At 39.0% G+C, this 27725-nt stretch overlaps 1 protein-coding gene across 2 annotated transcripts; it reads right to left on the reverse strand.

The window, feature by feature from the left end:
* Positions 1-11047: 11047 nt before the first annotated feature.
* LOC106953743 (single-minded homolog 1-like) lies at positions 11048-21252 on the reverse strand. Of its 2 annotated transcripts, XM_015042717.1 has the most exons (13): positions 20871-21252; positions 20295-20347; positions 19791-20205; positions 18377-18459; positions 18122-18211; positions 17881-17989; positions 17529-17614; positions 16986-17185; positions 16730-16836; positions 16415-16562; positions 13332-13488; positions 12838-13225; positions 11048-12505 (listed from the first exon to the last, which is right to left on the reverse strand). In XM_015042717.1, the coding sequence occupies exons 3-13, from the start codon at positions 19963-19965 to the stop codon at positions 11763-11765; spliced, it is 2286 nt and encodes a 761-aa protein (XP_014898203.1). In that variant the 5' UTR covers positions 19966-20205; positions 20295-20347; positions 20871-21252; the 3' UTR covers positions 11048-11762. The 2 variants fall into 2 exon arrangements, with proteins under 2 accessions (XP_014898203.1, XP_014898202.1); XM_015042716.1 differs by lacking the exon at positions 20295-20347.
* Between the last annotated feature and the right edge of the window lie 6473 nt (positions 21253-27725).

Below are 27725 nucleotides of genomic sequence, written 5' to 3' on the forward strand. Positions count from 1 at the left end.
TTTCTGGTCCGTCTGGAGTGTTTCTTTGGTTGTAAAATGAATTACCTATGGGATTAATAAAGTGTTTACCTTACCTTACCTTACGATGGTTACTTGCTACCAAGATACGTCCTAGAGGACACAGCATTATGAGACTAAGCTTCTTAAGCAACATAAAAACTTTCTACTAGGCGTAACTGGAGAAAACATAACCATATTATATTTCTGCAAACCAAAAAATTCAGTGTACAAACACACAGTGTTTTGAATGTATATATTCGACAGCGTGTGCTCACTCTCTAAATTCTTCAGTTTTATATTGTGTGCTCTTCAGCTTTGATAATGTGTTCAAATATTTGATTCAGATTTGCTTGTTAGGTTGAGGTTACAAATGGTTCTCATGCATGCGATCCAACAAAAACTATTTTATTATGCATAGAAATAAAATGTAATAAAAAAAAGAAAACCATGCAAAAAAAAAAAAAAAATACCTGCCTTGGCATCCAAAATGTGCCCAGTTGGCAGGAACTAAGTCATGTAAACACTGCGTGGATCTGTTTGTAAAATTTTATATTTTTTATGTTTATGTTTATTTATGTTCCATAATTGCTGCACCTTTAAGAGATTTTCGGAAATCCAAAGAGACAATATCTTTCCTTCGGGGTTAGCAAAGGTGAGGAGATCAAATATGAAGAGTGAAACCAATACAGAGTTCAGAGTGGTGCAGAGCTGAATCAGAACCATGACAGATCCAGACCAGAACATCAACTTTTTTGGTATTGGTAAAGTGCAAAACACACAAACAAATAGCAGAGAAAGTGAACCTTCTGTATTACATTTTTAAACATTACTTTATCCTAATAACGTGCTGTTGTCATTGTAATATTCTTCTAAATACATTTGTTTCCATTTCTTTTAAACAATCTAATAATAACCATGCACTTTTGACTCATCTGCATAGCAGCAAATTTTCTTTTTTCTTTTTTTTTATTATACCCCATATGCTACTACATTTCAGAGTTCATAATGGGCAGATGCAAGAGACAAGAAGACCACCAGCTGGTAAAGTTGTCCATTGTCTGCAGGGCTGAGAGCAGAAACGTGACCGGCAGACTAATCTTGTTAGACACTTCGCACCCGAAAGCCAGAAAGTAATGATGTAATGATAATGACAAACCTTTTAACAAGTAATTATCTGTGTTTATCAACACGTGCCAGGCCATTTAATATAATTGAGAGAGTAATAACCACCAGTCTTGTCAGCACCTTTAATAATTTCTTTGATTTGCCAAGTACTTAAAAGCTCAAACCACCATGATATCACTTTCTTCACAGAATGGCTCCAGCACACTGACAAAGACTAAGGTCTTTGTCTTGATTCTCTGTCCCACATCTTTCTTTTCTTTTTTCTTTTTTTTTTTTTTTTTGCACCTCTGTTCAGAATAGCAGAATTAGTGAGATGTGGTTAAACACCTTAAATCCTATTTGAAGGTGTCTGTTTGATTTCTTCTTAGCTGCTTTGTCGCGTGTCTTTTTTTGCTCAAATACGAGGCAGAGATCAGTTCCTGCAGACTGAGGAGCTTTGGGGAAGTTTGCTCAAGAGTTTAGTTGGCTTTTAAGTGACAAATGGCAGATATAAGCCGTGGGTGTGTTGCTTATAGCCTGATTGAGGAGAATTAAGAAAAACTACATAATAATTCCACCCTTAGTGGATTTGTGTTTGCTGTTATTATGGTATTTGCGTTTTACTAAATTTGATAGTAAACAATTTCAATTGGAGTATATAATTTTTTTGTGAAGCACATATTCCATGCACATGATATCTGCAGCCAGGTCTTCAGCCATTAGCCTTGACGCCTGTTCCCTCCTTCTTTCCGTTTTCTGGCTGTTTAAGTGTCCGTTTAAAAAGCTGCTCTGTCCCAGAGGACTCGTCTTTTACCTGTCATCCCTATCCAAAGCACTAATCACCGCACAAAGCTCAGAGGGAGCTCACCATGCACTTGTTAGCCCTCGTCCCAATCTTCCATCGCATCCCCTTTGACACCCACACAGCCTCCTAATTCCCCCTATTATGTTCTTATGTTTCTATAGCCTCCTAATGAGACAAGAAAGAGGAGTATCAGGTTGTGTCCATTGATGCGGCAGGGCCCGGCGTGTGTTGAATGTGTGTGAATGCGCGCACTGGTTCTGTGAGCCATCTGCCTGTCGCAGGAAACATGCCATGTAATAACGGAATCATGACCGTGGAGATCAGGGCCCCGGCAGGGAGCCTTGTATTCATGGAGCTTTTAAAGGCAGCCATCCCGTACTGATCAGACACGCCCAGTTGGGTCTCTCCCTTTTTCAATTCTTGTCTTTCTTTCTTTTTTTTTTTATTCGCATCCCCAAAAGACTCGTGCACCCCTTAATTCCACGTTCCCAGCCACATAGGCTGCAAGACTTCTTGCTGCTAGGGGGTTGATGCGGTCGCCAGGGTCAGAGGTGCTTGTTGGAGGTGAGGTTCAGACAGCGAGCCCATCTGATAGGACCATCTGGACGAGTGACCTGACATAATTAGTTATTAATTCTCCTCAGAAAGGGGGGGATAGAGGGGAGGCGGTTACACGCGGTTAATGCTCTTACTCGCGCTAATGCTGTCAGCTCCAGGATTACGGACATAAGCGGGATTCTTGTGCGATAGAGAACTGAGAGGAAATGGGAAGCAGATCAGGAGACTTCCACAAAGCCCAGTATACTTTTAACTTAAAGTTAACCGTGTTTTACAATTTGCTTCAGATTAATTGTTTTTACTTTGCAGAATGGTTTACTTGAAGTTAACAGAGATGCTCCATATCTAGCTATGCCAGCCTAGACTGCCTAAAAAGGCAGCCCAGGATACCAAGTATGCGTTCCACACTGCCTAAAAAATGCATGTTTTCGCATGCTTCAGTTTAGGAAAATTAAGTCCAAAAACAATAACCTTCCCTACTCAATCTTTACTTAATAAGCTTAAAAAAGCCTCTTAGCTTCTTGTCTTTAATAATGATTACATAACTCTGATTTATTGACCTTTGTTGAATGTTAACTTATTATTATAACTTGATATACATTTTTTAAATATATCCTCTCCTACTTTTCTTCTCATTTATTATATAATGAGTTTCACTCATTTTTTTTGCACAGAAACACTGAAATCAAACAGTTATACCTGTGTAGTTTTGGAATGCACTCCAAACAAATAATTTACCAAATAATAAATGGGATTTATTTTTTTATTTTTTATTTTTTTAATTGATCCAAAGGCTACCAGAATCATAGTTTGAAACTTAAAGATTGCAAAACCGTCTTCAAAGGAAAGCGTGGAGAATCTGAAAGAGTAGATCTGAGTGTTACTTCTTTGGATTAAAGTTCAATTGTATGTTTCCGTGTTGCTTTATTTTGCTTTAAGACACGGCTGTTTTTTTTGTTGTTTTTTTTTTTGTCCCTTGCTCTGCTTAATTAACTTGCAATGGTTGAACAATTTCTACATAATTGTAAAATATGTAGCAATGCACTAGATAATTAGCTTTATCTTGGCAACACTGCAAAGTTGTGTTCTGAGGTTTTACACGATTGAATAATAAATAAATTAAAAAATATATATTTAACAAGAATCAGCACACAGGTCCTATAAAGATAACATCCAAATGTGTTCAAGAGAAAACAAAAAAGAAGAAGAATGGAATGGGAAAAATATGTAAGCAGTTCCTCCAGTGTCCATAGGAAGTATGAGAAAAATTTGGGATGTGGTTCATTGATAATTATCCTGGGAGTGTTCAAAAGTTGATTTGGAATTCCCCCCCTCACACAAACACACACACACACAAGAGAAAAAAAAAAAAAAAAAAACATCTGGTGCTCAAGTCCTTTTGGTGCAAAGTGTCTAATGCTGCCATGCAGGACTACACTAGTACAGTGTCAGCGAGCGGCCCCTCCTGCCGCTCTGCTGCTGCAAGGGAATCTCCTCATTGGCATGCAAGGCTGCGACTTGGTGCCGTGGAGCACCGGCACCTTCTCTCAGGAGACTCTCTCCCCGCTCTCTCCTCTCTCCTTCTTTCTCCTTGTCTTTCTCCTGCACTTCTCCCTCTCGTGCCTCGCACAGCTGTCACAATATCTGCTCAATGCGAACACTGGAGAAGTCGCAAGATTAGAAGAGCCTCGCTGATGTGACGCTCCTAGAGCAGGAGATTTCGAATCAGAACGGGCTGAAAGGCCTCTTGTGAGAGGCATTAAAGCAATCTTGAGATTTGTAAATGGGTTTGTATTGTGTATGTCGCGCAGCTGTGAGTGCACCTGGGGATCCTACTGAAATTCATTGTAAAAAAAAAAAAAAAGGTATGTGTAAATCACATAAAACGCTGTGACAGCATCAGAATGTATTCTGCTGTGTGTTTTATTTATTTATTTTTTTTTGGCAGACAGGCCGTGGGGTTTGTGGCACGGTGAGATGGACCCGGATCCAGGCACACAAAACAAACAAACAAACAAACAAGCAAACAAGCGGATAACCAAAGTACTGGCATGTGTTGAGCATTTTGCGAAGGAGTTGGAACAAACAGTGACACGAGAGAGCGGAGAGAACTGGAGAGAGAGACGACACAGATCCTGTGTGGCTCTGTGGATTTGTAAAGAGTGAAAGCACAGGCAAGAGCGCTGATACCAGCCAGACTCAAGCTGTGGGCAAATCAAGCGTGAAATCGGGAACAAAGGGATTCACGGGATTGAAGGGCATTAGACTCATAGTGTCTGAGCCTCGGAGGTGTGTGCGTGTGTGTGTGTGTGTGTGTTTGTGCGCTAAAGAGGCTCAGGATGTTGTGTTTGTAGTCTTTCTAATATCCTTATTGCAAAAGGATTAGGCACTTTTAAATTAAGGTGGCTTTGTTTCACCATTAGCAGGCAATCCAGCCTTTTATTGCAATTTTAGTTTGAATTAAAATTCCAGGAGAAGGATTCTTCACCTGTTTCCTGAACATATATTGATTTATTCATTCATTTGTTTGTTTGTAAAGCAAACAATGCAGATACTTTCAAATTCTCGCTCTCGGTTTACATGACAATTTAAATGCTGAAAATGAATATGGTTTCAAGCAAAAGTAAGTAAAGTTGAAGATAGCTGCTAAAAAGCTTGTTTTGTTCCATTTGTCTCATTTGTTGTCAGAAATGTAGATTAATATGTATCTGTTTCTTTAAATTGTGAAAAAAACATATGTTTAAATGTCATATATTATTATACAATATTTAACATAAATAATACATTTGATATTATATGACTAAATGTCATATAATACTATATGACATTATATAGTGTCTTAAAGTATTATATGACACTATATAATACTATATAGTGTCATATAATACACTATATTACAGTGTATTATAACATAGACTATATTGTCTAGTGTATTGAAATATTTACTATGTTTATTTATTGTAAATATTACAAGTTGTAAATATTGCTACTTGGAATACTTACTACTGCAAGTAGTAAATATTGTGAGCAATATTTACTAATTGACTACTAGTAGTAAATACTTCTAATTTAATAGTATTTATCTAACTTCGTATGAATAGTCATCATCTTATTGACACATTTTTCGGATTCCTTTCATAATGTCCTTTTAATTTAACACTGCCAACAGCAAAGTGTGTTGCTGTTGGCTTCCTTGCTTAATTGTGAAGCAGGAAATTCCACTTTTGTCTACCTACATGATAATTTCACATTAAAACTAACATTACGTGGCTGGTTGCCACTTCAGCCTTTACCAGTAGCTCATCACGCAAAAACTAAAATGGTCAAAGGCCATTTGACCATTTTAGTCAAATACCTTTGGTTGTACTGGCCACTTGAAATGCTCTTTCACTTTAGCCACATTCACCCGGTGGCACTCAGAAACAAACACCAGTTCGCTGAACAATGTGTAAGAAGGAGTTAAGTGCCTTGCCCAAGGGTCCATGAAGCAAGAATCAAAGCAACGACATTCCAGTACAGTATCTTCTCAAAGCTATTCGTTTCTAAAAAGGTTACCTGTAGTTTTCTAGATAATTTATTCCTTACATAAAGTGATAAATGTCTTGCCTTCAATACTGTTGAAAGTGCATTCTTGTGATTTTTAAAACTTGTTTTGAATACATAATCCACACTCAATAGGGAGGTTAATAAATTATAGCCCTATTACCACCTTGCTGTTGCCACCAGATTTAGAGCTTGTGGTTGACTCTAAGAAGAATTTGGTCTTCCTGTTAGTGAAGGTCTCGCATTTACTCAAAGTTGCACACTTTGTTGAAGAAACGTAAATTAAAACTGCTCTTTTAGGTTTGAAATAGGTGGCGTTTCTCTTTTGAAGCAACGGCGAGATTGATAGCTCCACTTTTTATGTCTGTGGTGGATTATGTGTACATGCATGCTTCTTTACCAGTGGCTGCACATGTTGGACTGCCTAGAATCAGCTGCGGAGCATCTTAAATCTTAAGGAGCTGGTCTGTGAACATTTTTTTTAAAAATGGCTTTAAATGACCACACTTGCAGATGGTTTAAAAATGGGTGCTCACTTTTATTTGCACTTTTACATTTGAATCAAATTATGTCCAAACTCATTTCTGCAATGCTGGCTTCCCTCCTGCAATCTAATTGTGGCTAAATAAAGGTCAAATAAAAAAATGTCTGAAAATGACAGAAAGAGAGATATAGAAAGAAAAGTATAGAGACAGACAGAACAGATTTTTTTGAACATTTCAGAGAAAACTGTGAAACTGTTTTCCCACACTGAAATGCTTGACAAGTCTGTAATTATCCTAGTGAATTTGGGGCTGTTTGAATTCATTGGAATCCAAATGTAGATATTTAAAGGTCTAAATTTGGATTTAAATCCATGATAATTCTATATATAGAAACTCTTCTTCATTCTACTACCTATCCAAACTTATTAAAGTTATTTGTAAGTTTTATTATTATTTTTTTATTTTTATTTTTTTCACAGATAAAAGTCTTTGGGTCAGACATTAATTCTAAAAACTATGCAGTAAATTAAGCTTGAAGTGTTTTTTTGTTGGAGCAAGACATCTAACATTATATTTTTGCCATACTTCAAAATATCAGATATGCACTGAAGGGAAACGTTTCAACAATAAATATTATGTACAAATGAGTTTTCTTGAAAACATCTATATATATATATATATATATATATATATATATATATATATATATATATATATATATATATATATATATATATATATATATATATATATAGATACTTTCACAAGATAAGCGATTACACTACTGTAAAATTTGTTTCTTCTCTAAGTACTTTCCAGTCAGCATTCCTAATTAAGACAGAAAATAAACCTTATTTCCTCTCCTCTTTGCAACTTGACCTCAGTTTCCTGACTCAGCCAATCAGATCGACCAGATGACCTCAATATCCTAGTCCAGCCGATCAGAACATCTAAATGTCCTGTGGTTGGTTTGCTGTGGAGGTGTCGCTGGACGTTCTGCTCGAATGACTTTTCCCAGGTCTCTGCTGTCATGCCCTCTCTCAACTGCTGGTGCCTTTCGACATAAACCGTTTGTTTTGGTGCGGAGATTGCGAGGGTTAACACCTTACAATGTTTTTCTTTTTTAAAGTTAAATTTGAACAACCCACTATTTCCACACTGATTTACGGGGCAGAGGATTTAAACAATTAACGTGTCTGTTCACACCGAAAAAAGGTCATAAAGTACGCAGACGAGCAGAAAACATGTTGAAACATTTTCCTGTCCGCTGCTCCGAAGCCGCTTCATGAGCATGACTCCTCACTAAGTGCCAGACTGAGTTATGGAGGCTCTGGTGGAGAAACACTTTAATTGTTGTATGAATATGCAATTGTGCCTCGTTCCTGGACCTGAAATCAATCACGTGGACATTCAGCAGCCCTTCTGAGCCTTGCCACCTGCCTTCTCAAATTCTGTGGTTATTTATGGAGGTAGGAACCATTTTTCCTTTTCTGGGGGTTTGAAACCTTGGAGGTGTAATCTGAAATTAGCATAATGTCCACAGATATTCATATTAATCACATCTTTATCATGTCTGGCTTAATGGACGGAGATAAAACTGGTTTACTCGTTCATTTTATGTGCAATGCCAACATGTGCTTTTAATGGTGTCATAAAATACAATGTTATATTTATTGGTTTAATTATATGTTAAATTAAACACTGAACCCTTCATCCCCACTATGATATATTACGGTGACAGCATCATGCCGTGGTGATTGTTTTCTTCAACAGTGACAGGAAAACTCTTCAGAGCCAACGGGAACATGAAAAATACAAAGTTATTTTGTGAGAAAATGTTTTACAGAAGCCAGTAAATGGACTGGATCAGGGATTGACCTTCAGCAGAACTCTGACCAAACCTAGTTAACACCTAGACTTTCATAAACCCACTTCACAATTTGAGCTAAATCTAAAATAACAGCTCTTAAGCTAGCTTGCAAGAAAGAAAAAAAAAAATGTTTTACTCTGGATGCGCATAGCTCGAGATTCACTCAAATTAGCTGTATGAGTTCAAAAGTGGTTTTATAAAGTGTTGATTCAAGTGAGGTGAATGCATGTCCATGTTACATCTTTGAGATTTTTACTTGATGAATAAAATGAAAATCTTATATTTGTAATATTTGCCTATCTTGATCATTTTTATTACAAAAATCGGACGGAAAACTGTGAATCTTTTTTTTTTTTTTAACTGCAGCAGACTCTCTTTCTCATTCACTAATTAACAGCTCCTTTCTTTAGAGTAAGAAGGTTAAGAAGATCTGGAGTGAGGAGCCATGAAGTAGTTGGGGAGGTGAATGGTGGGGAATAAAGTCTGGGCAAAGAGCCCAGTGTTTGGCCTAATTTGTAACTGGTTCTACATGTGAAAGCCTTCAGGGCACATCAGGCAAAAGCTTCGGTATTTGGGGTTGGGGGGAGAAAAACGGCTCTGATTTTTTTGAGAACAGTAGAGACACTTTCACACACGCAATCATTCACACACACGCTCTTCATGAACCTTGATGATGTCAGCAGCTGAGTTTTGGAGCAGTTTTGCCTCCCGGAACGACAGCAGAAGGGGGAAATCTGGCAGACCATCACAAAGTTATGTCAATGGTGACTGATGGGAGGTCTGAATCCGGGCCAAAACTGTGTCCAGGTCCCGAGAACCTCTGACAGTCAGCCAGACAAGCTCTCCAGCAACATGTGAGTATGTTGCATACATTAAAAATAAACCATAGGAAAGTTGTCCTACAGTTAATGTGAAAGATCCGACAGAAAAAAAAAAATGTGTTGCTGCAAGTGTTTGGAAAACTTAAAGTGGTGGTTTGTAATTGTAGCAAATCACTAATGTTTTTCATTTCTAATAAACAAAATTACATTCTTGTTTTCTTTTTAAATACACGGCCTAATACAGCAATTTTATTAAGTCCAAAATGCATTCTGGGGGCCAGCTGCGGCCCCCGGACCAATTTTGCTTGGCCTTGGACCCCAATTCATTAACTGCATATATCTGGCCTGCCAGCACAGGTTGTTGATGCAGATGAAGATTTTCTTTTTTATCTGTTGTTTGTTTTTTATTTTTTCAAAGATATTGAAATTTTTCTAAAGATCAAAACTGTTATGTATAACACAAAATTTTCACCTTTTATCAAATATTCTGTTTTCTTTTTATTCTTCTTATTATTAATTTTATGCTAATCCCAAAGGGATTTTTATCAGGATTTTATTTGACAGACCACCTCAATTGACTGCATAATCATTAAGTTAAAGGAAACTGATGCATGTTTCCAAAATGTTTTGACAAATGATTCTGAAAAATGAGATGTTTACATGTATTCGGCCTCTTTCACTGTTAAAGCCCTAAATAAATCACAATACACTCCACCTGTGTGCAGTTTAATATCAGTATAAATAAAATTTAGGAAGTCTTTTAGTTGGTAATGTGAACTTTAATAAAAAAAATGCAGCCGAATAGTTTGTAGTAACTTGGGAGGTGCTGCAGAAATCCAAAACTTAGAAAAATCTGACGATGAATAGGGCCTTCATAGAAGACCTAGAATGGAAAAAAAATAGTAGAAAATAAGCCATGACTGCTATTCATGATGGAAAATTAACACTGCACATCATGCTGAATGCACGATTCCCACATTGAAATGCAGTGGCGCCGTTGGGCTGGGATGCTTTTTATCAGCAAGGATGGCAAAGAGTTGATGGGATGATGGATGGAGCAAAATGAAGGAAAAACATCAACTAAAAGAGAGATGTGAAAGACTTGAGCCTGAGGTGGAGGTTCACCGTCCAGCAGGACGACAAGCCTGAACATTTGGTCTGTCAAGTCAAACCCCTGTAAAATTTGCAGACCGAACTATGCATACTTTTGTGATTTGTGACAAAAATTCCTGCTCATCTTTTTCATGATGAGCATAAAAAAAAATAACAAAAATAAAAAAACAAACAATAAAAGATTTTTTTTTCTCATTCTTTCTTTACTATGGTGTTTTACAAAAAGGTTAAAAATTAAATTAAATTGAAACAAACAAAAAAAAATACACAACTAATTTAACTTAAATACTATACATACATCAATACTTCTATCAAATATCAGAGGTCTTGAGCAGTAGCATTGTGTGTATGTGAATGAAACAAAAGCAGCCAAGATAACTGATGTTTTGTTTGCAGCAGTTTTCAGATCTAGGTCACATTTTAAGCCAATTAATAAATAAATTTTAAACCTTTTCTTTAATAAAAAAAAAAGAATATATTATGTGATTATATTTTAAAATAAAAAAAAATGAAATGAGAAACTAAACCTTTCATTAAGGTCTGTACTGATTATTTTATCCCTCGAGACGGCCATGCTTTGAGAAAACCAGCTGTAACACATACTTCGCAATTCGGTAAAATTAAGTCAACAAAATTTTTTAAAAATACCTTCATGTGTTTCACATGTTTTAGATGTGACCAACTTCTCACTCCGTGCCACGCTCGCCTGCAGAGTTTACTCATTTGCACGTCAAAGGAAAATGTTTCCTTTTGTTTTCCATGTTGTTTATTCTTTTCATTCGTTATGGTAATGATGGTCTGATCCAATCACAGAAACTGTTTTATTTGCACCAGAAAATATTTCTATTTCGACTGAAAATAATGGAACATGCAGAAAAACAGTCCACCGACTAATAAATACAAGGAAACATTGACATCTTACAACAGTGAAATGCAGATCTTTCCGTTGTTGCACTTTAATGCGTTTGAGGAGATTTTCAGGTAAAGGGGCAAATGGAACAGCACATTTTCCTACAGTCTGTGGAAGTCACGTCCTGGACAGATTAACTCAGATGTCCAACGATGCATGAGGGGAGTGAGACGGAAACATTTGCTTGATGATTAACCAGCCTTCTGGTGGGAGAGTGCGCAGTTCACCACCGTTAAAATAACAGCAACTTCCTGTTGTGGAGCAAACTTTTTCCCAGTGCCACGCAGTGTATAAATATTATTTCCTTTGAGCTTTGGAATAACATCCTCTGACAACAAAGAAAAGAAAATGGCGCAATGCAAGGGCCTGACATTTACAAGCAGTGATCAATGGACCACCAAGAGGACATCAGTGCAACAACAAGGTGTCTTGCATCCTTCTGTCAACATTTTGTCTCTTGCACCAGGCATCTGGTCGCTGATGCTCACACATACGTGGCCATCGGCTGCAACGTCCTCATTTAGACGACATAATCAACCTGCACCAGAAACTGTCAGCTGCCGTTGGTAATGATAACTGAGGTGGCCTTGTGTCCTTGCATCTGCTCCGCCTGCATCCTCACATGAGACGCCACGTCATACTGGACTCCTCCACATGCCAGGCTAGAATAACTCCGCAAGTTCTCTGGGTCGTACAGGTGCTCCAGGGAGTACCCGGTCAAAGCATAAGCCGCCTGCCTTTCCATCTGCTGCCTCTCCTGGGCCGGATAGAGCAGCGGACTACTGTGGGCTTGTGCAGGGTGTGGTGACAAATCTGTCGGCATGTAGTCTTTGGTTAGAGGGAGGCCAGGCCTGGGGACGCCATCCGAGCCGGGGCTGCTGAGGCGAGACACCGACACGGGGCTGGTTGTGTTTTCGTCATTGTCGTGGGAGCCGAGCGCTTTGACGCTGTCCCGGTGATGCAGGCGCTCTGATGGGAGGTCGATGCTGGGAGCCCCAGGACCACGACACACCACGCTAGGCATGGTGAGCTGAGAATGATGGGGTATGGAGGCGGCGAAGCACGGACTGTGAGTTTTGGTGAGACCTGAAACGTCCAGCAGCACCTTCTGCTGCTGCAAGCGATTCTCTTCCTCTTTAATCATCTGCTGTGTGGCTCGGATCAGGGTCTCCATCTTGCTTGGTTCTCGAGGACTTGATTGGAACTGGTCACCGTGATAGCGCTCACCAGAGTCGCTGGTGGACCCGCCTCCATCAGGAGAACTCACAACACTGTCTTCATCCCAGTGGCCCCGTCCTGCAACAGAGAAATAAAGTCAGTCTTAGTAAAGATAAACAAATAGCTAATGTGTAAAATCCTGCTTTCAGTGCATTAAGGAGTCATGAGCTGATGTCTTGGTAGAGGCACAGTGGGGGGATTGTTACACTGTTTAAGGATGTGAAATGTGAAATAACTTGGATGTCGATTGCAGGCAATTTTTTGAACAGATGGTAGCAATCGCCACACTGGCAAGAGACAGCGTAAACAACTTAGCATGTCCCATAATAGCATTTGGAAGCTACCAGGAGAAACAAGGCCAGAGCTATTTTCAGAGACAGATGGTTGTGGTCTCAACCCTAACACCTCACCATGAATGGCGCCATGGTAGGATGTGATTTCATAGCCCTCACTGTTGTCCACAGAGAATTTTGGAAGCGACAGCACAGAACGCGTGGTGTCCCACCACATCTCTCGACCCGACTGAGGGGTTCCCAGGAAATAACGGCCTCCTTGGCATCGGACACGGTCGCAGGTGGTGGTGTGAGGGTGAGCTTGGGTGTGGGCGAGATCATCTTCAGATAAACCCAGACCGTAGCACAGGGATCCGGAGTCTGGATACAGTCTGTAGGCGCACGATGCCTCGGCAGCCTCACTCGGATCCAGCAACTGAGGCGAGGCCGAGTCTGTCAGGGGGCTCCCCCCCCACTGGCTGTCTTGGTCAGATTCTGAGCGCTCTGGATTAAAAGCTGCAAATTGCTGGAAAGACACAACATCACAGTCTGAATGGCGTCCCTAACAAGTTTTTGGCAAGCAAGAACAAAAAACTTTCTTTGATTTTTAGCTCCATAAGGCAAGTTTTTACCTGTGGATAGGGCGATACTCTAGATTTTGCCTTCGACTGGGTCAGACGGGACTTGGATGTTTTTCTGTCCTCGCTGTGACTGTCAGCATAAGGGAAGGCCGGTTTAGTAGGGCTCATTTGGTCCAAGGAAAGCTGCATTCCTTTATACTCGGTGTCCCTTTAAACAAAGATTACAAACATGTTAGATATTAACAGAAAACTACAGTTTCGAAAGAATTACAGACTATGATTTATTTTGTGGTCTCCCAGTGTCGAAAACATAACTAAGAAGCAAGTTGTAAAACTTGCAGCCTTCCAGCCTTGGATAAGAAAATTGTTCCATGTTTTATATTTCTTCATTCATTTGCCTTTTTAAAACTCCTCTAATTATCACAATACTCACATGTAACATAATGCACTGATTAGAATCTAAAATTTGTATGAAAAGTAAGAGAATTTAAACATGTATTTGCAAAGTTTCAATCTTTCTTGTGTTAAAGCATCTTTACTCAAGACAAGTCTTAGTACTTTGTTGCTTAAAATGGGTTATTCAGCAGAAACATTCAGCAGATAAATGATTACTAAAGATACAAAGAAAGAAGGACAGCTTATTTTGATTAATGAGATGAAAAATATATTAAGGAAATTTACATTTTATATATATAAAAAAAAGTGTGCTACTGAATTGCTTTTGCTTTTTACAGTAAATTGAGATTTTGAACTCTGACTTAACTTTTGGTTCCAGGCTATATTTAGCTAATTACTACTTTTCCATGTTGATAACTCTGGAACGTTTCAACAAACTACATTTAATTGACTTGTGGGGAGCGTCTATCTTCTGTTGGTAAAGTAATGATTTGCGTCTAACAGCGCACAGCAGACATTCCAACAGAATCGTTCACTTGCACAATTATCCAATTGCTTTTGTCTGTGACGCTGTTAGTCGCAGGCTTAATGGAAGGTTTAGTTTAGAAGGTTTAGTTCAGTCCCCTGCAACTGCCACGAAATCTTGCGAGATTCTCCAAAAATAAATTAGAAACATGTCTGTGGAATGGCAGGCCTTTGCTGCAAGAGCCTCTAAGCAGACTTTAATCTGCAGCCTCAATTCCACTCAAGTCCAGTGTGAAACTGATGCTTTTTTTAAACCAGTACAGTGTGGATTTAACTACTATTTGGCTCATCAGTCAACACTGGGTCCTAAACAGCCACAAAGATCAAAGCCATTTAGTTTTTAGCATAAATAAATGTATTCCGAAACTTTGTCTAAAATGTAAATAAAGTTGAAATTTATTGAGCAGCAAGTGTTTCATAGAGACTTCTTTTTAAAACACCCGTGTGTGTTTTAGCCTTCCTCTAGCTAACATGTTTTTAAATCTCTGGTAGCTACTTACACACATCGCAACTTGAGAGGTGTCAAAACATTTGCAGTGATTATAATATCGTCTACTAACTTTTTGCACAACTGTGCTGTAGCCAGTGATGTCATCAGTGGTTAATCAGCAGTAAATATTATAGACAGCATACAAAAAAATCATTGTATGGTACGATCACATCCGTAGGACAAGACTTCAAACTGAGGACAGCTAATTATTCATTTCTGCAGTTCACCTTTTACCGCAACGCTGCTAAAGATATTGTGACTAAAGATGCACTCGAAGACCTTTGTTGCAAAACGCTGCCTTTACTTACTGAAGCAACTGATACAAAATTTATTTGCCCATTAAAGGCTTTTCTTCACATGCATGCACCCATTTAGCTTGTGAGCCCTATAAGTAACTGTCCCGCAGCTGCACACTCCAAGTGTTGCTGTCGAGGGAGAGAAAAGGCTTCCTGTGTCAAGTGTTCAGCAAACATGAGCCTATTCTTAACTTATCGCATCAACAGTATGAAATACCAGCTGCCTGGCATTTTAAACCTTGTGACCCATCCCTGACCCTCTGGAGCCAGCCTCTTTAATACAACTCTAAATATGACCCAATTCTCCTTTATGACGCCTTGGGGGGGAAAGGCTATGTTTGGACAGCCAGTGCACAACATGAACACTATTTGTTCTCGCAGGTACAGTTGCAGTGGCCGGTTCTGAATCCTATCTGGAGTCGGGGCCGGCTTGTTGCCTGAGCCAATAATGTCGGACCTTTGTTCAAACTTAGTTGTGTTAGCCAAATTCCACTTTGTGGTCCAAAAAGCAGGACACCTTGTGTGTGGAAAAATAGCTTTCAGCCAACCAGGAAGAATGATTTATTTATGGATTCTTGTGGGGTTACAATGCTGTCTGAGTTAGGTGATTGAGTAGTTGTTTCTTTAAAAAAAAAAAAAAAAGGAAACATCAGGTTTTTTTTTTGGCACCTTTAGCAGTGTGCAGTGTCCTGACACTGTCATGTTATGCCTAATTATCTCCAAGGAAATTCCCTGTCATTTTAATATAGTTCCTTTGTTTTCTCCTTACTGCATTGAGAAAATCAATACCTAGACCTCAGCCATGTGCACGCATGCACGTACACACTCAGACGGCTTTGCATCGCATGCACTCTCACACGAGCACACAAAGATCAACCAAACTTAACAAGTAAAATCCAACATGTGCTACATCTATGAGATAGCCATTGATTTCCAGGTTACCGTTTGATCGATTTTGCTTTCCCCGAGACTGCCCGATCGATTGTGACAGTAGAGGGTTTTTGATGGGGTTGAACCCTGATGTTTGTTCTTGCTGTCTCGAAGGGGCCTGGGTGTGCTTTGTGCTTTCATAACAGAGAACTGCTTCAACCTTGCAGTGGCAGCATTTGGTTTAGTTTTGCATAAAGGCTACAGATGAATAAGGACAACGTTTTGCTTCAGGAGACAAAGAGCCTCAGGAGTGATAATAAGAGTGTATGACATTATTATTTTTTTTCTTTGATCTTGCTAAATATTTTCAATTAAAATTCCAACCTTTGTTGTTGTTGTTGTTGTTGTTGTTGTTCAGCTTAAGAGCCTGACTTGTGTCGCATTTTACTTCTGTCATTTCAACAACAGCATCCTACCAGAGGCTAACTTTCATGAAATAAATTGAACAAATGCTTTAAACAAGCAAATGCTAATTAAATTACCCAAATGAGACTCACGTGAGAACGTAGTTGACACTGACGATGCAATGAGGCCTCGAAGAGCGGCTGTTGTGGACGATGGTGGCGTAACTCTGGACCCAGACCCAGCCACCGTGCTTGGCAAGGAAACGGTAATACTTAGTCGTGACCTGGCCTTTTACCAGCACTGAAAGAGATGTTAAAAATAAAAAATGAAAATACTCTCACCGAGGAGATGAACTATTTATCGGCTTGCATTCTCCGAGTTCTTGTGTGGGTGGTGTGACTGTCAGGACAAGTTAACGGCTGATAAGAGCCTGAACTGCCCATGGTAAACCCAAAAGTGTAACTCACAGAGGTGATGAGCACAGCGGAGATGAAAAATATCGCAGCTGTGGACATGATGGTATAATGTTTTCTCTATAAGGTCCTGGGGCTCATAACCCGTCAGCTCAGCTACCCTGAATACAAAGTGCACAGAAAGGGATAAAAATAAAAGTCACATTTGCCCTGATGCACAATTACTACATGCATATATTGCAGTAAAAAAAAAAAAAATCTAAGTCCAGAACTATAAAACAATTGCATAAAATCCGTTCTCCCACCGTACCTTGAGTCCAGAAAAATGAGCTTCATGTCCAGACTGGCCCTGAACATAAACATGTTGCTGTGCAGTTTTATTTCTGTCACAGCGCTGGGTGGGAGAGAGTGACCCACAGCCACCAGTCCCACATTCTGGTAGCAGCCCTCAAACGGCGACATGTCCAGACTGTACTGACGGATCTTCAGGTAGCCACTGCAGTGGATGACCTGTTGTGTGGCAGCAAGATTAATACCAAGTAGGGAGGTGAAATTATTTTTTCCTGCTATTCCAGCATGAATAGCAGGATTTTAAGCCAAAGGTGTTCTGCATAAATTATGTGGTCTTATGAAAAAATACTAAATGCATGACTGTTAAACTATAACTACTTTTGCAAAAATTCTGGGTTTCATAACGGCACAACAAAACACAGAGAAGGCTAAGAAAAACATGTGTGAAGGACATTCGTTTGAATTAATATTTTACAGGCATTCTAACCCAGTAATATTACGTCTTACCAATTCTTAATTTTATCAGCTAATTATAATAATAACGATGATGAAAATGTGCTACCTTGTATCCTCCACTGGTCAGTCCTGCATTTCTTTTTGCCAGCACACATTTCATCCTCAAAAAGAAAGAACGTTCCACTTCATATTCTAGAGAAAAAGAGAAAACGACTTTTGTTATTGTTTTAAAACACCCAAGGTACTCATTTGTACAACAACAACAACAACAACAACAACAATAATAATAATAATAATAATAATAATAATAATAATAATAATAATAATAATAATAATAATAATAGTGCAAGTCCAATGCACACATCCGGTGTTTGTTATTGAGACTCATCAAATTGTATTGTAATGTAAGTCCTATCAAACAGCGTGAGGGGCTCTTATTATGAAACGCGGCTGTATACCTTGTACAAAATGTGAGTGATAGGGCTGATGCGGCGTCAGCACGGCAGTCATTTCATCATGGTCAGCAGGATGGACGTATTCATAAATGCTGTTCCCGGTCAACTCTACCTGTTGAGAACAACTCAAGTAATCAACGGAGAAGTACCGAGGAGAGCAGCCACTCCAAGAAAACAATGGCGATTCAATAATAATAATAATAATAATAATAATATCTGAAAGTAAAAATGTGAGAAAAATGACCTGAGACAGTCCTAAATGGACCGACGCTGTCTCTGAGATGTACATAATCTTCCCATCCGGAGCCACCACGAATATGAATCCATCTAACGTCTGCAATAAATAATCACACAAGCACAAAATATAGAAAGACATGAATTTAAATATATATATATATATATTAAGACCAGGATCTGATGTTGGTTATCATTTTAGTTTGAGTTTAACCCATGTTCTTTGGCTCCATATTACCGCGGTCAGACATTGTGATAAACCTACCTGCAATAAATGAGATCCGAGTTCCCGTCCGAGGTTGTCCAAAGATCTTGTTCGACTCGTGTGTCCCCACGCCTCACCAAGACCTTCAAAAGTACGTCACATATTATTATTATTATTATTATTATTATTATTATTATTATTATTATTATTATTACTTGAAGTATATAAATACAAAATATATGAATATGAATATAACATTTAGGAAAGTATAGCACACACAGACCCACAGACACGTGCGCAATGAGGAGCTTCCGTTTAAATTATCAATTTACAGTAAAACTATTTTTTTCTCCTTTACTAATTAGAAATGTATCTCTCCCTATTTGTACGGAGACTGAAAGGACGCATAAAATCTAACACAGTAGCCCCCGCGATTTTTTTTTTTTTTTTTTTTTTTTTTTCCCATCTCAAAATTTCTGCTTCGTGTCCAAATGGATCATTTTAGAACATTCTTAGCGCATAAAGTCAGCAGCGAAAACAATCAATTCAGTTACATAAAAAAAAAAATAATAATAATAATCAAGTGGAGTCTCGTAATCCTGGATACGTTTCCACTGTTGTAAATAAAACTAATTTCTCTGTGTGAACAGCTTGAGCAATATGCCCTCAATTTATATAAAATATGACTAGTTTTCCTTTTTATTTTGGCTTCGTTTTATTCCCCCTACACAGCATGTATTTCTTCCTCCCTCTCTTGCGTTCAATGTTGCGACATAAAAAAAAAGTAAAAAATAAATGAGCCTGTTGTAGATTTCATGGAAGATCAATTGCTGTATTTGTCTTCTAGAAGACAGGCAATGAGGGAAGGGGAGGGGGGGAAATCGTACTCAGTTCCTGCGTTCACGGCCTTATAGGAGACTAGACGCCTCGCTGCGCCTCCTTCCTAATTGCTGATTGGTATTCTCAGTCACACATGAGAAGAAACCTGCAGAGACCCGTGTAAAAAGATGGTGGCAGATCGCCTCATTTGAAAGCACTGAATTACAAACAAACTATAATGCATTTGTAAAGACTCCCTGTAGATCAATGACAGAATCAGAACGCTTCAGAACTCCTGCGATCCCCCCCCCCTTATAGCCTAAAGACTGCTTTGATAAATGCATGTTTGTTTTATTAGAATACAGATTACCCTGCGCTTTATTCTTAAATCAGTTGATTCCATGGCTGCATAATTAAAAGAGTGATATTAGTTTTTAACAGTTCTCTCTTTAGAATTAATGGCGGTTTAAATGCCAATTTAGGTTTTTTTTGTCCGTTTTTACTGCATTATTTTTAATTTGTGTACCTTGTTTTAGTTGTTCTGTTAGATTTACGGTCGCACGAACAGTTTCCTCAAGTAAAAGTTGTGTATGTGTGCAATCAATCGTTAGTTTTACTTAAGAAAGCGGCGCGTAATTGTCTTCAGATGGCTCACCCTGCGGGAAAACAATCCTCATCTTTAGGTAGCTTGTTGTTAGCCGTATTATGGAGGCTTTGTCGAGCTGGGAGGTAATGGCCGACGGAAGAGGGAGCATTTTAGCCAGTTCATAAAATTCGCTGTTCTCTTTTTCTCGTCTAGTCCTTGCGGCCGTCTTGGATTTTTCCTTCATTTTCGGCGCCTCTGTCCTCACGCGTCTCAACTAACGGCGGTTTAGAGCAGCAGCAATCGGCTTTGCTTCGTTTTCATCGTCTGTCTGTTTTATTCAGATCAAGTTTAAAAAAAAAAAAGAAGAAGAAGAAAAAAAGACAGCCAAAGAACCGATGTAAACATGTGGATCCAACGTGCGTAAACATCCCTGGAAATCCCAAGTTCAGCCTCCTCGCTTCAGCCGCTGGCCTTTATCCATGTCCTGAGGAACAGAGAAGCAGACAAACATTTTTGTGGATAGCTGTCCAACAGAAAACATATACTTTACTCAGCTGGATATTTGGCGAATACCTAATTTTAGGCTTTGACTTGTAGAATTTCAAGAAGCTCCAAGCTGCTGTAATCTTGCAGATTATTAAAAAACAAAAATAAAATAATACATCCTGACTACAGTGAATAATGGACTATCTGACAAAATAAATATATAAGAGCAGAATTGCATGCAATAAAAATCGTTGACTCATTATAATATTTAGGAAATAGTAAAAAATAAATCTGTCTGACGATCGTAGATTTGACAATTCTCGCTTTAATGAAAGGACCGCCACAGGCCCGTCCGTCTTAAGAATTTCTATAACCTTTATTTTCAATTTAACATACAAATAATCTGTCGATAGGTGACATTTGCTAACATGTTTTTTTTTTTTGTTTTGTTTTGTTTTGTTTTTTTTAAGAGGAAACACAACATGCTACAGATCGCTGATGTAGCGTCATGGAAGTGACACTTGACCCGACACAGATCCTCAAACGCGCACAACAGCGTGCAGACCACTCCGATCGGCTGTGCATTTATTTTATAAAGCTGAATCACAACGAAACAAGAAACATACAGCTGCATCGAAATGTAGCGAACGCGTTCATTCCTACCAGAGCGGATAGTTTGCGTCCGCTGATCCCCCCCGCACTTGAAGAACAATCGATCCCGTGGCCCTTCAACTGCAGCCTGCTGGGAATTTCACCTGTCCTGAACCGGGTTCAGTAGCAGTGGTCCCGGTTCAAAATTGCTCTCGGCTCCTCCTGGATTTCCACCTGGAAAGGCGAACGGGCCGTGCGTTGCATACGCCTCTCCAAATTACAAGACGCGCAACGAGTGGCATCGGGTGCCCACCAAACCAGCTCTCCTCAACTATCTCTGCGTCAGCTCTCTGAGCGGCCGAACGCCCGCCCATCGCGTCCCTCTACTCTGCTCTGATTGGGTGGAAGAGTTTGGAGTCGCTTTGCGATTGGACACGCACCGTGCGTGTCAGGTTTTTATCTCGCAAGGTATGTGCAGCCTTTTTTTTTTTCTTTTCTTTTTTTTCTCTGTAGCCGTGCACCGTTGAAGCTTAAATGTGATCTTGTTGTGTTTTAGTCATTAACGCGGAGATGATGGTTCCAGATGAAATAGATAAATCCGTGCTATAGCAGAGGGATTTCTGACAGGTGAGAGGCTAAACACGAGCAGGGGTGCCTCTAGAAAATTATGCAAGGGTTTGTGAGATGGGGGACCACTAATAATCTTGATGTGGCACACTATTAGTTTCATGGAGGGATGTCACTTGAATTTTGAAACGTATGTTTTATATATAAAAAAATAAATACAATAAACATTCAATGACTATAATATTAAATAAAAATCTGGATCGTTATAATTTTTTTTGAACAACCAAAGTTCGTTCCTTTATGCGCTTTAATTAGAACATGTTCTATTTGGTCTCTGTTACATTTCTGTGTTTATGGTTTTCAAAATATTACATTTTGAATTTTTGACTTAAATATATGATGTTGGTCAAAACTAAACTACAATGAAAATCGTAATTATTAAGATCTTTTTTCACTGAACAACATGAATTTATTTTATCAATATATTTTAAGAATAAAGTGATTTGTTCGAGTCAGACCATACTTTTTCTAGAACCCTTCGAAACCTGTAGGTAGTCCAAGTGAAACAAATAAATAACAGAATAAAGACATGACTAAATCTTGTTATTCTCTCTCGCACAAACATTATGTGTGTAACTACCTCTTAGGTGTGGCCGTCCCCATTTGGCTGCGCCACTGTGAAACACACCAATGGGACAGGAAAATACAAACAGCAGTTGATGCGTTTAGATAAGGCAGCATTTTTTTTTCCATTTTTAATTAATTAATTCTTGCAAAATATTGTGTGGAATCTCACAGTTTCCTTCAGACATTCCTAATAAGCACAACCAACTGGATAATTCTGGTAAATTTTCAGCATTTTAAATTAATGTATATTGTGATTGTCGAATAAATTCATACATTTCAAATTTAAAATAATAATAATAATAATAATAATAATAATAATAATAATAATAATAATAATAATAATAATAATATCATCCTGGAACTAGTCCTAAGGTAATTATTTAATGTCAGCGAAAAAGTATTTGGCAGTTAGTTGATTAAGATAGTGTGGCACAGCTCTTATAAGTGATATAATTAGTTATCATTAAGCGATATAACGAAAAGTCTTGTATCATGTATATCAATTTGGCTCCTCTTCGTATCACTTTGTACCCATGAGGTATCTCTCAGTTGCAGAGAGGTTGGTGACTCCTGGTGTAACGTAATCAGAAATACCAAGCCAGCGAAAATAAAGTACTGTAAGGGTTTTGAGTTTGAAGGAACCAGCGCATGCTCAGCGGTGCTGCTGGTGATTATCAGCAGCTTTCACAGCTTTTCGCTCTCCGTCTTTGAGTATCATTTCAGTGCTCTTTCCTATTCTCGATAAGACTCAGGTGCCCAGCCACTTGACCCAAAATGCGCCTTCTGCTTAAGTTGCGTCCCTAAAGTTAATGTTTTGGTCGTGAATTTCCTCAGGCCCTATTTTGGTTTACTCCCTATTAAAAGGTGCACTAAACACACAGGCTTTATTTGCCATTTAGAGCGCCGGGTTTACGTGTGCCCTCGGGCTACAAAGCAGGCTCTATTCTCCTTTTTCTTTATTTAAATTCCAAATGGAAACACCGAGGTTGCATTTGCATGATGTTTTGCGCCTGGAAACAAATAACCTCTTTTAAATCTCTTTCTCCCACTTAAAAAAAAAAAAAAAAAAAGACATACACACACAATCTCATCAAGTCAAGACAGTCCGCTTTGTCTAAAGTTATTTTGGAGCTGTAAATTTCCAAAAAGACAAGTGCAACACCGTTTACACTACGCGTCAACGCTTCCAGAGCTCATGTAATGGTCCTGTGTTCGCCAAGAAACACGTTGGTGTGAGGATTAATTTCCATGTTGTGAATCAGATGAGAGCGCCGCGGCGCATGTAGTTTTTTAATTAGTTGCTGGGCGCTTGGATGGAAAAGGAAGAGGGGGTGTTGGGGGAGAGAGCCTGCGGAGGAGGAGGGAGGAACAGCGGGCTCGGAGTCGGGGGCGCGGACGCATGATGGTGAGCTCATTACGCACATAATTAGCGCTTAAATTGGTGCAGCATCCTGTCTTAATTGGAGACTCTCCCGCTGCCTGGGAGCAGATATCGCTTGTTTTATCTGAGCAGAGGCGTACACGAATGGTGCCCCTCCTGCCGCCACCTCCCACCGAATCAGACACGTGCAGAAAACCGTCGGTTTTCTTTAGCTTATCAGAAACGCCAACAACTGAAAATATACTGCTCAAAAAAATAAAGGGAACATTTCACTTTAATTTTGTGTGTGGCTCCAAATCCAGGCCTCCATTGGTTAATAAATTTGATTTCCATTGATGATTTTTGTGTGATTTTGTTGTCAGCACATTCAACTTTGTACAGAACAAAGTATTCAATGAAAATATTTCATTCATTCAGACCTAGGATGTGTTATTTGAGTGTTCCCTTTATTTTTTTGAGCAGTGCATAAAATTTGAAATCAATTAACAATATAAAGTCCGTCTGGTTTCAACAATATGCTTTTAGAAAAGTAAGAATCTAATCTAAGCCGCCAAAGGAGAGATGTGAGGGGGCAGTCAGACGTTCTTACATGCTTAATATTTGTATATATTCATTTAAGACAGAAAATGAGAAGGGTTAGGAATTAAAGAATAAAATTATTTCAGACATCGTTTTAAACAATCCCTGTGATCCAGCTGTGGTGTGGCCAGTCCTGAGAAATGTGTAAGATTATGAGATAGATAAAAAAACAAAAAAAAAACAAAAAAAAAAACAGCTAATGTCAAGTTTTAAGTTGCAACTCAGAAACCAATTTGACGCCACATGAGGTCAGTCCGTCCATCCATCCGTTGTCTGTACCTGTTTATCTGTTCAGGTTTTCAGGGTGTTGAGGGACAACAGGGGGTAGCAGATTGGCCTGATCAGCCTGAATATGTAAGATTTTATGACTTCTGAACAATTGCAATCCATGCTCCCTTGAAAAACACAGAAAGAGCCATTGAAGTCATCATGTTGTGGGCGGGGATGTTATGGTTATTAAGGTTGAGAAGGCCTCCAGCACTCATTAGGCAAGAGGCGTAGTAGACCCTGGACAGGTTGCCAGTCCTTCACAAAGCAACACGGAGACACAAGAACAAACAACCATCCACATACATAGTTACTCCTGCTTTAAAGAGCACAATTGAATATGCATGTTTTTGGACTGTAACCAGACATCCCACACATGGAAAACATGCAAACTCCATGCAGACAGACCTTACGCCGGTAGTCCAACTCAAATCCTCCTTGCTGCAAGGAACCAAGTGCTGCTCTTTCAAGTCCACTACCAGAGGTTTGCTTACACTGCTGACTGCACTTACAAATAAAAGAAACAAAACTAATAACTTTCTTTCATGATTCAGCCACACTCCCACAACATATTTTAATTTTTCCAACGAGTTCAAAACCTTCACCCAAACTAAATGATCTCATAACAAGTAAAAGTTCAGAGTTTCAAGCCCAATTCGGCTTTCATTTCTGCGGCTTCTGCTCTGGAGTGACAGCCTGTCAGAGTTTCAGAATTTTTATTTATTTTATTATTTTTTATTTTTTTCAGATTATTGGCTGCAGACTCCTGGTGAATGATTTACTCCACCTGGACATCCTGCTAATGCCCCACCGCAGGCCCTCGCAACAGGGGGCTCGCTTTGCTGTCCTTCCAACCCCTCCTTTGCCGCCACCCAAGTCTTCTTCGTCTTTCCATTTTTATTGTGCTTTTGCAAATCATGCTTCTCCCTGGGAGGTCATGTGGGGGGCGGGAATAGAAAATGGATGGAGCATGTTAGTGAAGGTTATAGGATGTGAGGGGAAGGTGTGAAGGGGATGAGAGAATAAATGTAAAGCATGCCAGTGGTGATGAGTGACGGGTTGCTTTGACTCTTTTAATCATATATTAGGAGACCAGTAATAGGGTTTCATGATGATAGATGGAGCAGGGAGCTGAAATCCCAACTCTTTTAGGGCTGGCTTAGATACCGAGCATGTTAGTCTTGAAACTGGATTTTTTTAGATGCCATATGTTGGCTCCAACAGGCACTTTACTGTCCATGTCAACTTTATACTGACATGGACTGAAAAGCCATTCAGAGAAGAAGAAGTCGTTATTCCAAAAGAAACAGAAAAAGCCAGATGACAGCTTCTAAAGGCACTCAGTAAAATGTTTGACATTAATGACCATGATACAGTATATCCCAATTACTACGAATGGGCTTGGCAGTAATATGTTGTTTGAGTATTTTGCTTTGAAAAGTGCATTTCACAAAAAAACAAACAAAACAAAAATCACATCTTAAGGAAAGCAAAAATATGAGGAGGTAATTGATGGGAATTGTTCCAAAATTTCAGCAAAATTTGGGAACAGTTTTGCAAAGGCTACAGAACATGTTTTACCCAAGTCATGCAATCAAAAACAGGATTCTGCCAAAGAGCTGAACACATTTATGTCAGGTTTTGAAATCAGAAGCTTCAACCTAACTGTCTGAAATAAATCTGTTCTTTATTATTGTGTAATTCATAAAAAAAGTGATAATTTTCTGAATTCTAATTGACCTAAAGCATGGTCTATTAGAAAGATTCAGTCTGATGTAATGTCACACTCTGAGAAAAAATGGCTATGGGTCTTTGGGGGAGCGGGGGGGAGTAAAGGAAGTGCAAGTAAATATCTGATTTTAGCTGTATAGAGTATTTTGCAAAAAATAAGGAGAAAACAGTGGAAAACATCCATAAGGTGTGTTCAGGAAAATATTCCACAACGAAGCAGAGTAAACATGCATATTTTCATGTTTAAAAGGAGTGAGCTCATTTTAAACATTAGCCACAACCACAGCAGACACGTCTGCCACATACAGCTGTGTCATTTATGCACAGACCCAAATTACCATGGATATCCACCATTTTATTTATAGCAACTCCCCCACATAATTTTTTTTTTTTTTCTCCTCATTTCTTCTCCTGTACTCGTGATGACATCCTTATGGACTAATGTACCACCATGCAGATACAGATAACCTGATTAGGTGAAACATTGCGGATTATGTCTTAGGAGCTTTGAAAGATGATGGGGGGAGAGAGAAGTGTCTTTCAGAGGCACGGATGTAAAGAATGTATGGAAAGACAGGAGATGAGGTGATAACATAATGGTAAAATGGAGAAAAAAAAAAAGGAAGATGAAAAAGCAATCCTAAATGTGTTAGCAGAAGATTTCACAGAATGAGTAAAAGGCAATGAGAAGCTGGCACCATGTTGAGTTTCACTCTGTGCTAAGAGATTGAAACGGCTGGACATATGTAAACTGGCTTCTTGTTTGACCAAGATTTGCCAGTTGTGTTTTCTGTAAGCTATTACCGACTCTTTGTGCTGTTTTCAGTAAAAAGATTGAAATGCTATTTAGTGCTCCCTGCTTCCTCAACTGGGGCATTTTTATTTGGAGAGTCGGTTTCAAATTTTATTTTTGTATTCCTTCCCTTCCATTAGCAGTGGGTTTCTTTTCTGTACAAACTCGGTCTCTCTGCGTCTCTTACTGCCAGGCACTTCACCGAGCCCATCTGCTGTGTGCAAGCGTTAATTAACCACGCTGCCATTTCCTGTGCGCAGGCTGCATTTAAAGGTGCTCAGAGTACGCGAGTCAGCCCCGCGAGTTCATCAAAATGCTAATTCAGCCCAAATTAAAGTTGTGATTAACATTATACAGTTTCTTATGCAGACACACTGATCCTTGCATGAACTCTCTGTCTTTTTCAGGGTGATGGGTATCTGGGGGAAAGACGCAAGTGGAAAGCAGGAGTAAAGAAAACAGGAAAAAGCCTGCAGACACGGTTTAAATTTCTGATTGCTATCTTTGTAACTTGCAAAATGAAACCTGCCCCCCCACCCCCCATCTGTCAGTTTTTGTATGTTTCTATCCACAGGTGTTTTACTATATGGACAATATGGCTCCCCACCAAGGGTGCCATCTCATCGGGAAGCAGCATGAGTACTTAAAAAATAAAAAGGTTGTCAGTTTTGCCAATATTTCTGTTGCTTACTTCCAAGTCCAGTCAATGAAGAGCATGTACACCCCTGTGGTTTTTGAACTCAGGACAAATAGATTTGCCATGCACCCTTTTACATTTTTAAAAACACACAAAAGATGAGTATTTCCAATTGTTTTTAGCACGTACAGAACCTTACACTGAGGCTTTCATAATGTATCAAACCTAGGTTAAACTGTTTTATTCTTATTGCAGATTCAGTTAAAGCATGTGGCCTACGTCAAGCTTTAAACATTTAACCTAGATCCACTTGATAACCAAAAATTGGTTTAGGAGTGAGTCTTC

This window comes from Poecilia latipinna, unplaced genomic scaffold (assembly GCF_001443285.1).
Source record: "Poecilia latipinna isolate Pla-1442-1.1 unplaced genomic scaffold, P_latipinna-1.0 Scaffold599, whole genome shotgun sequence".
In the NCBI taxonomy this organism is placed as follows: Eukaryota; Metazoa; Chordata; class Actinopteri; order Cyprinodontiformes; family Poeciliidae; genus Poecilia; species Poecilia latipinna.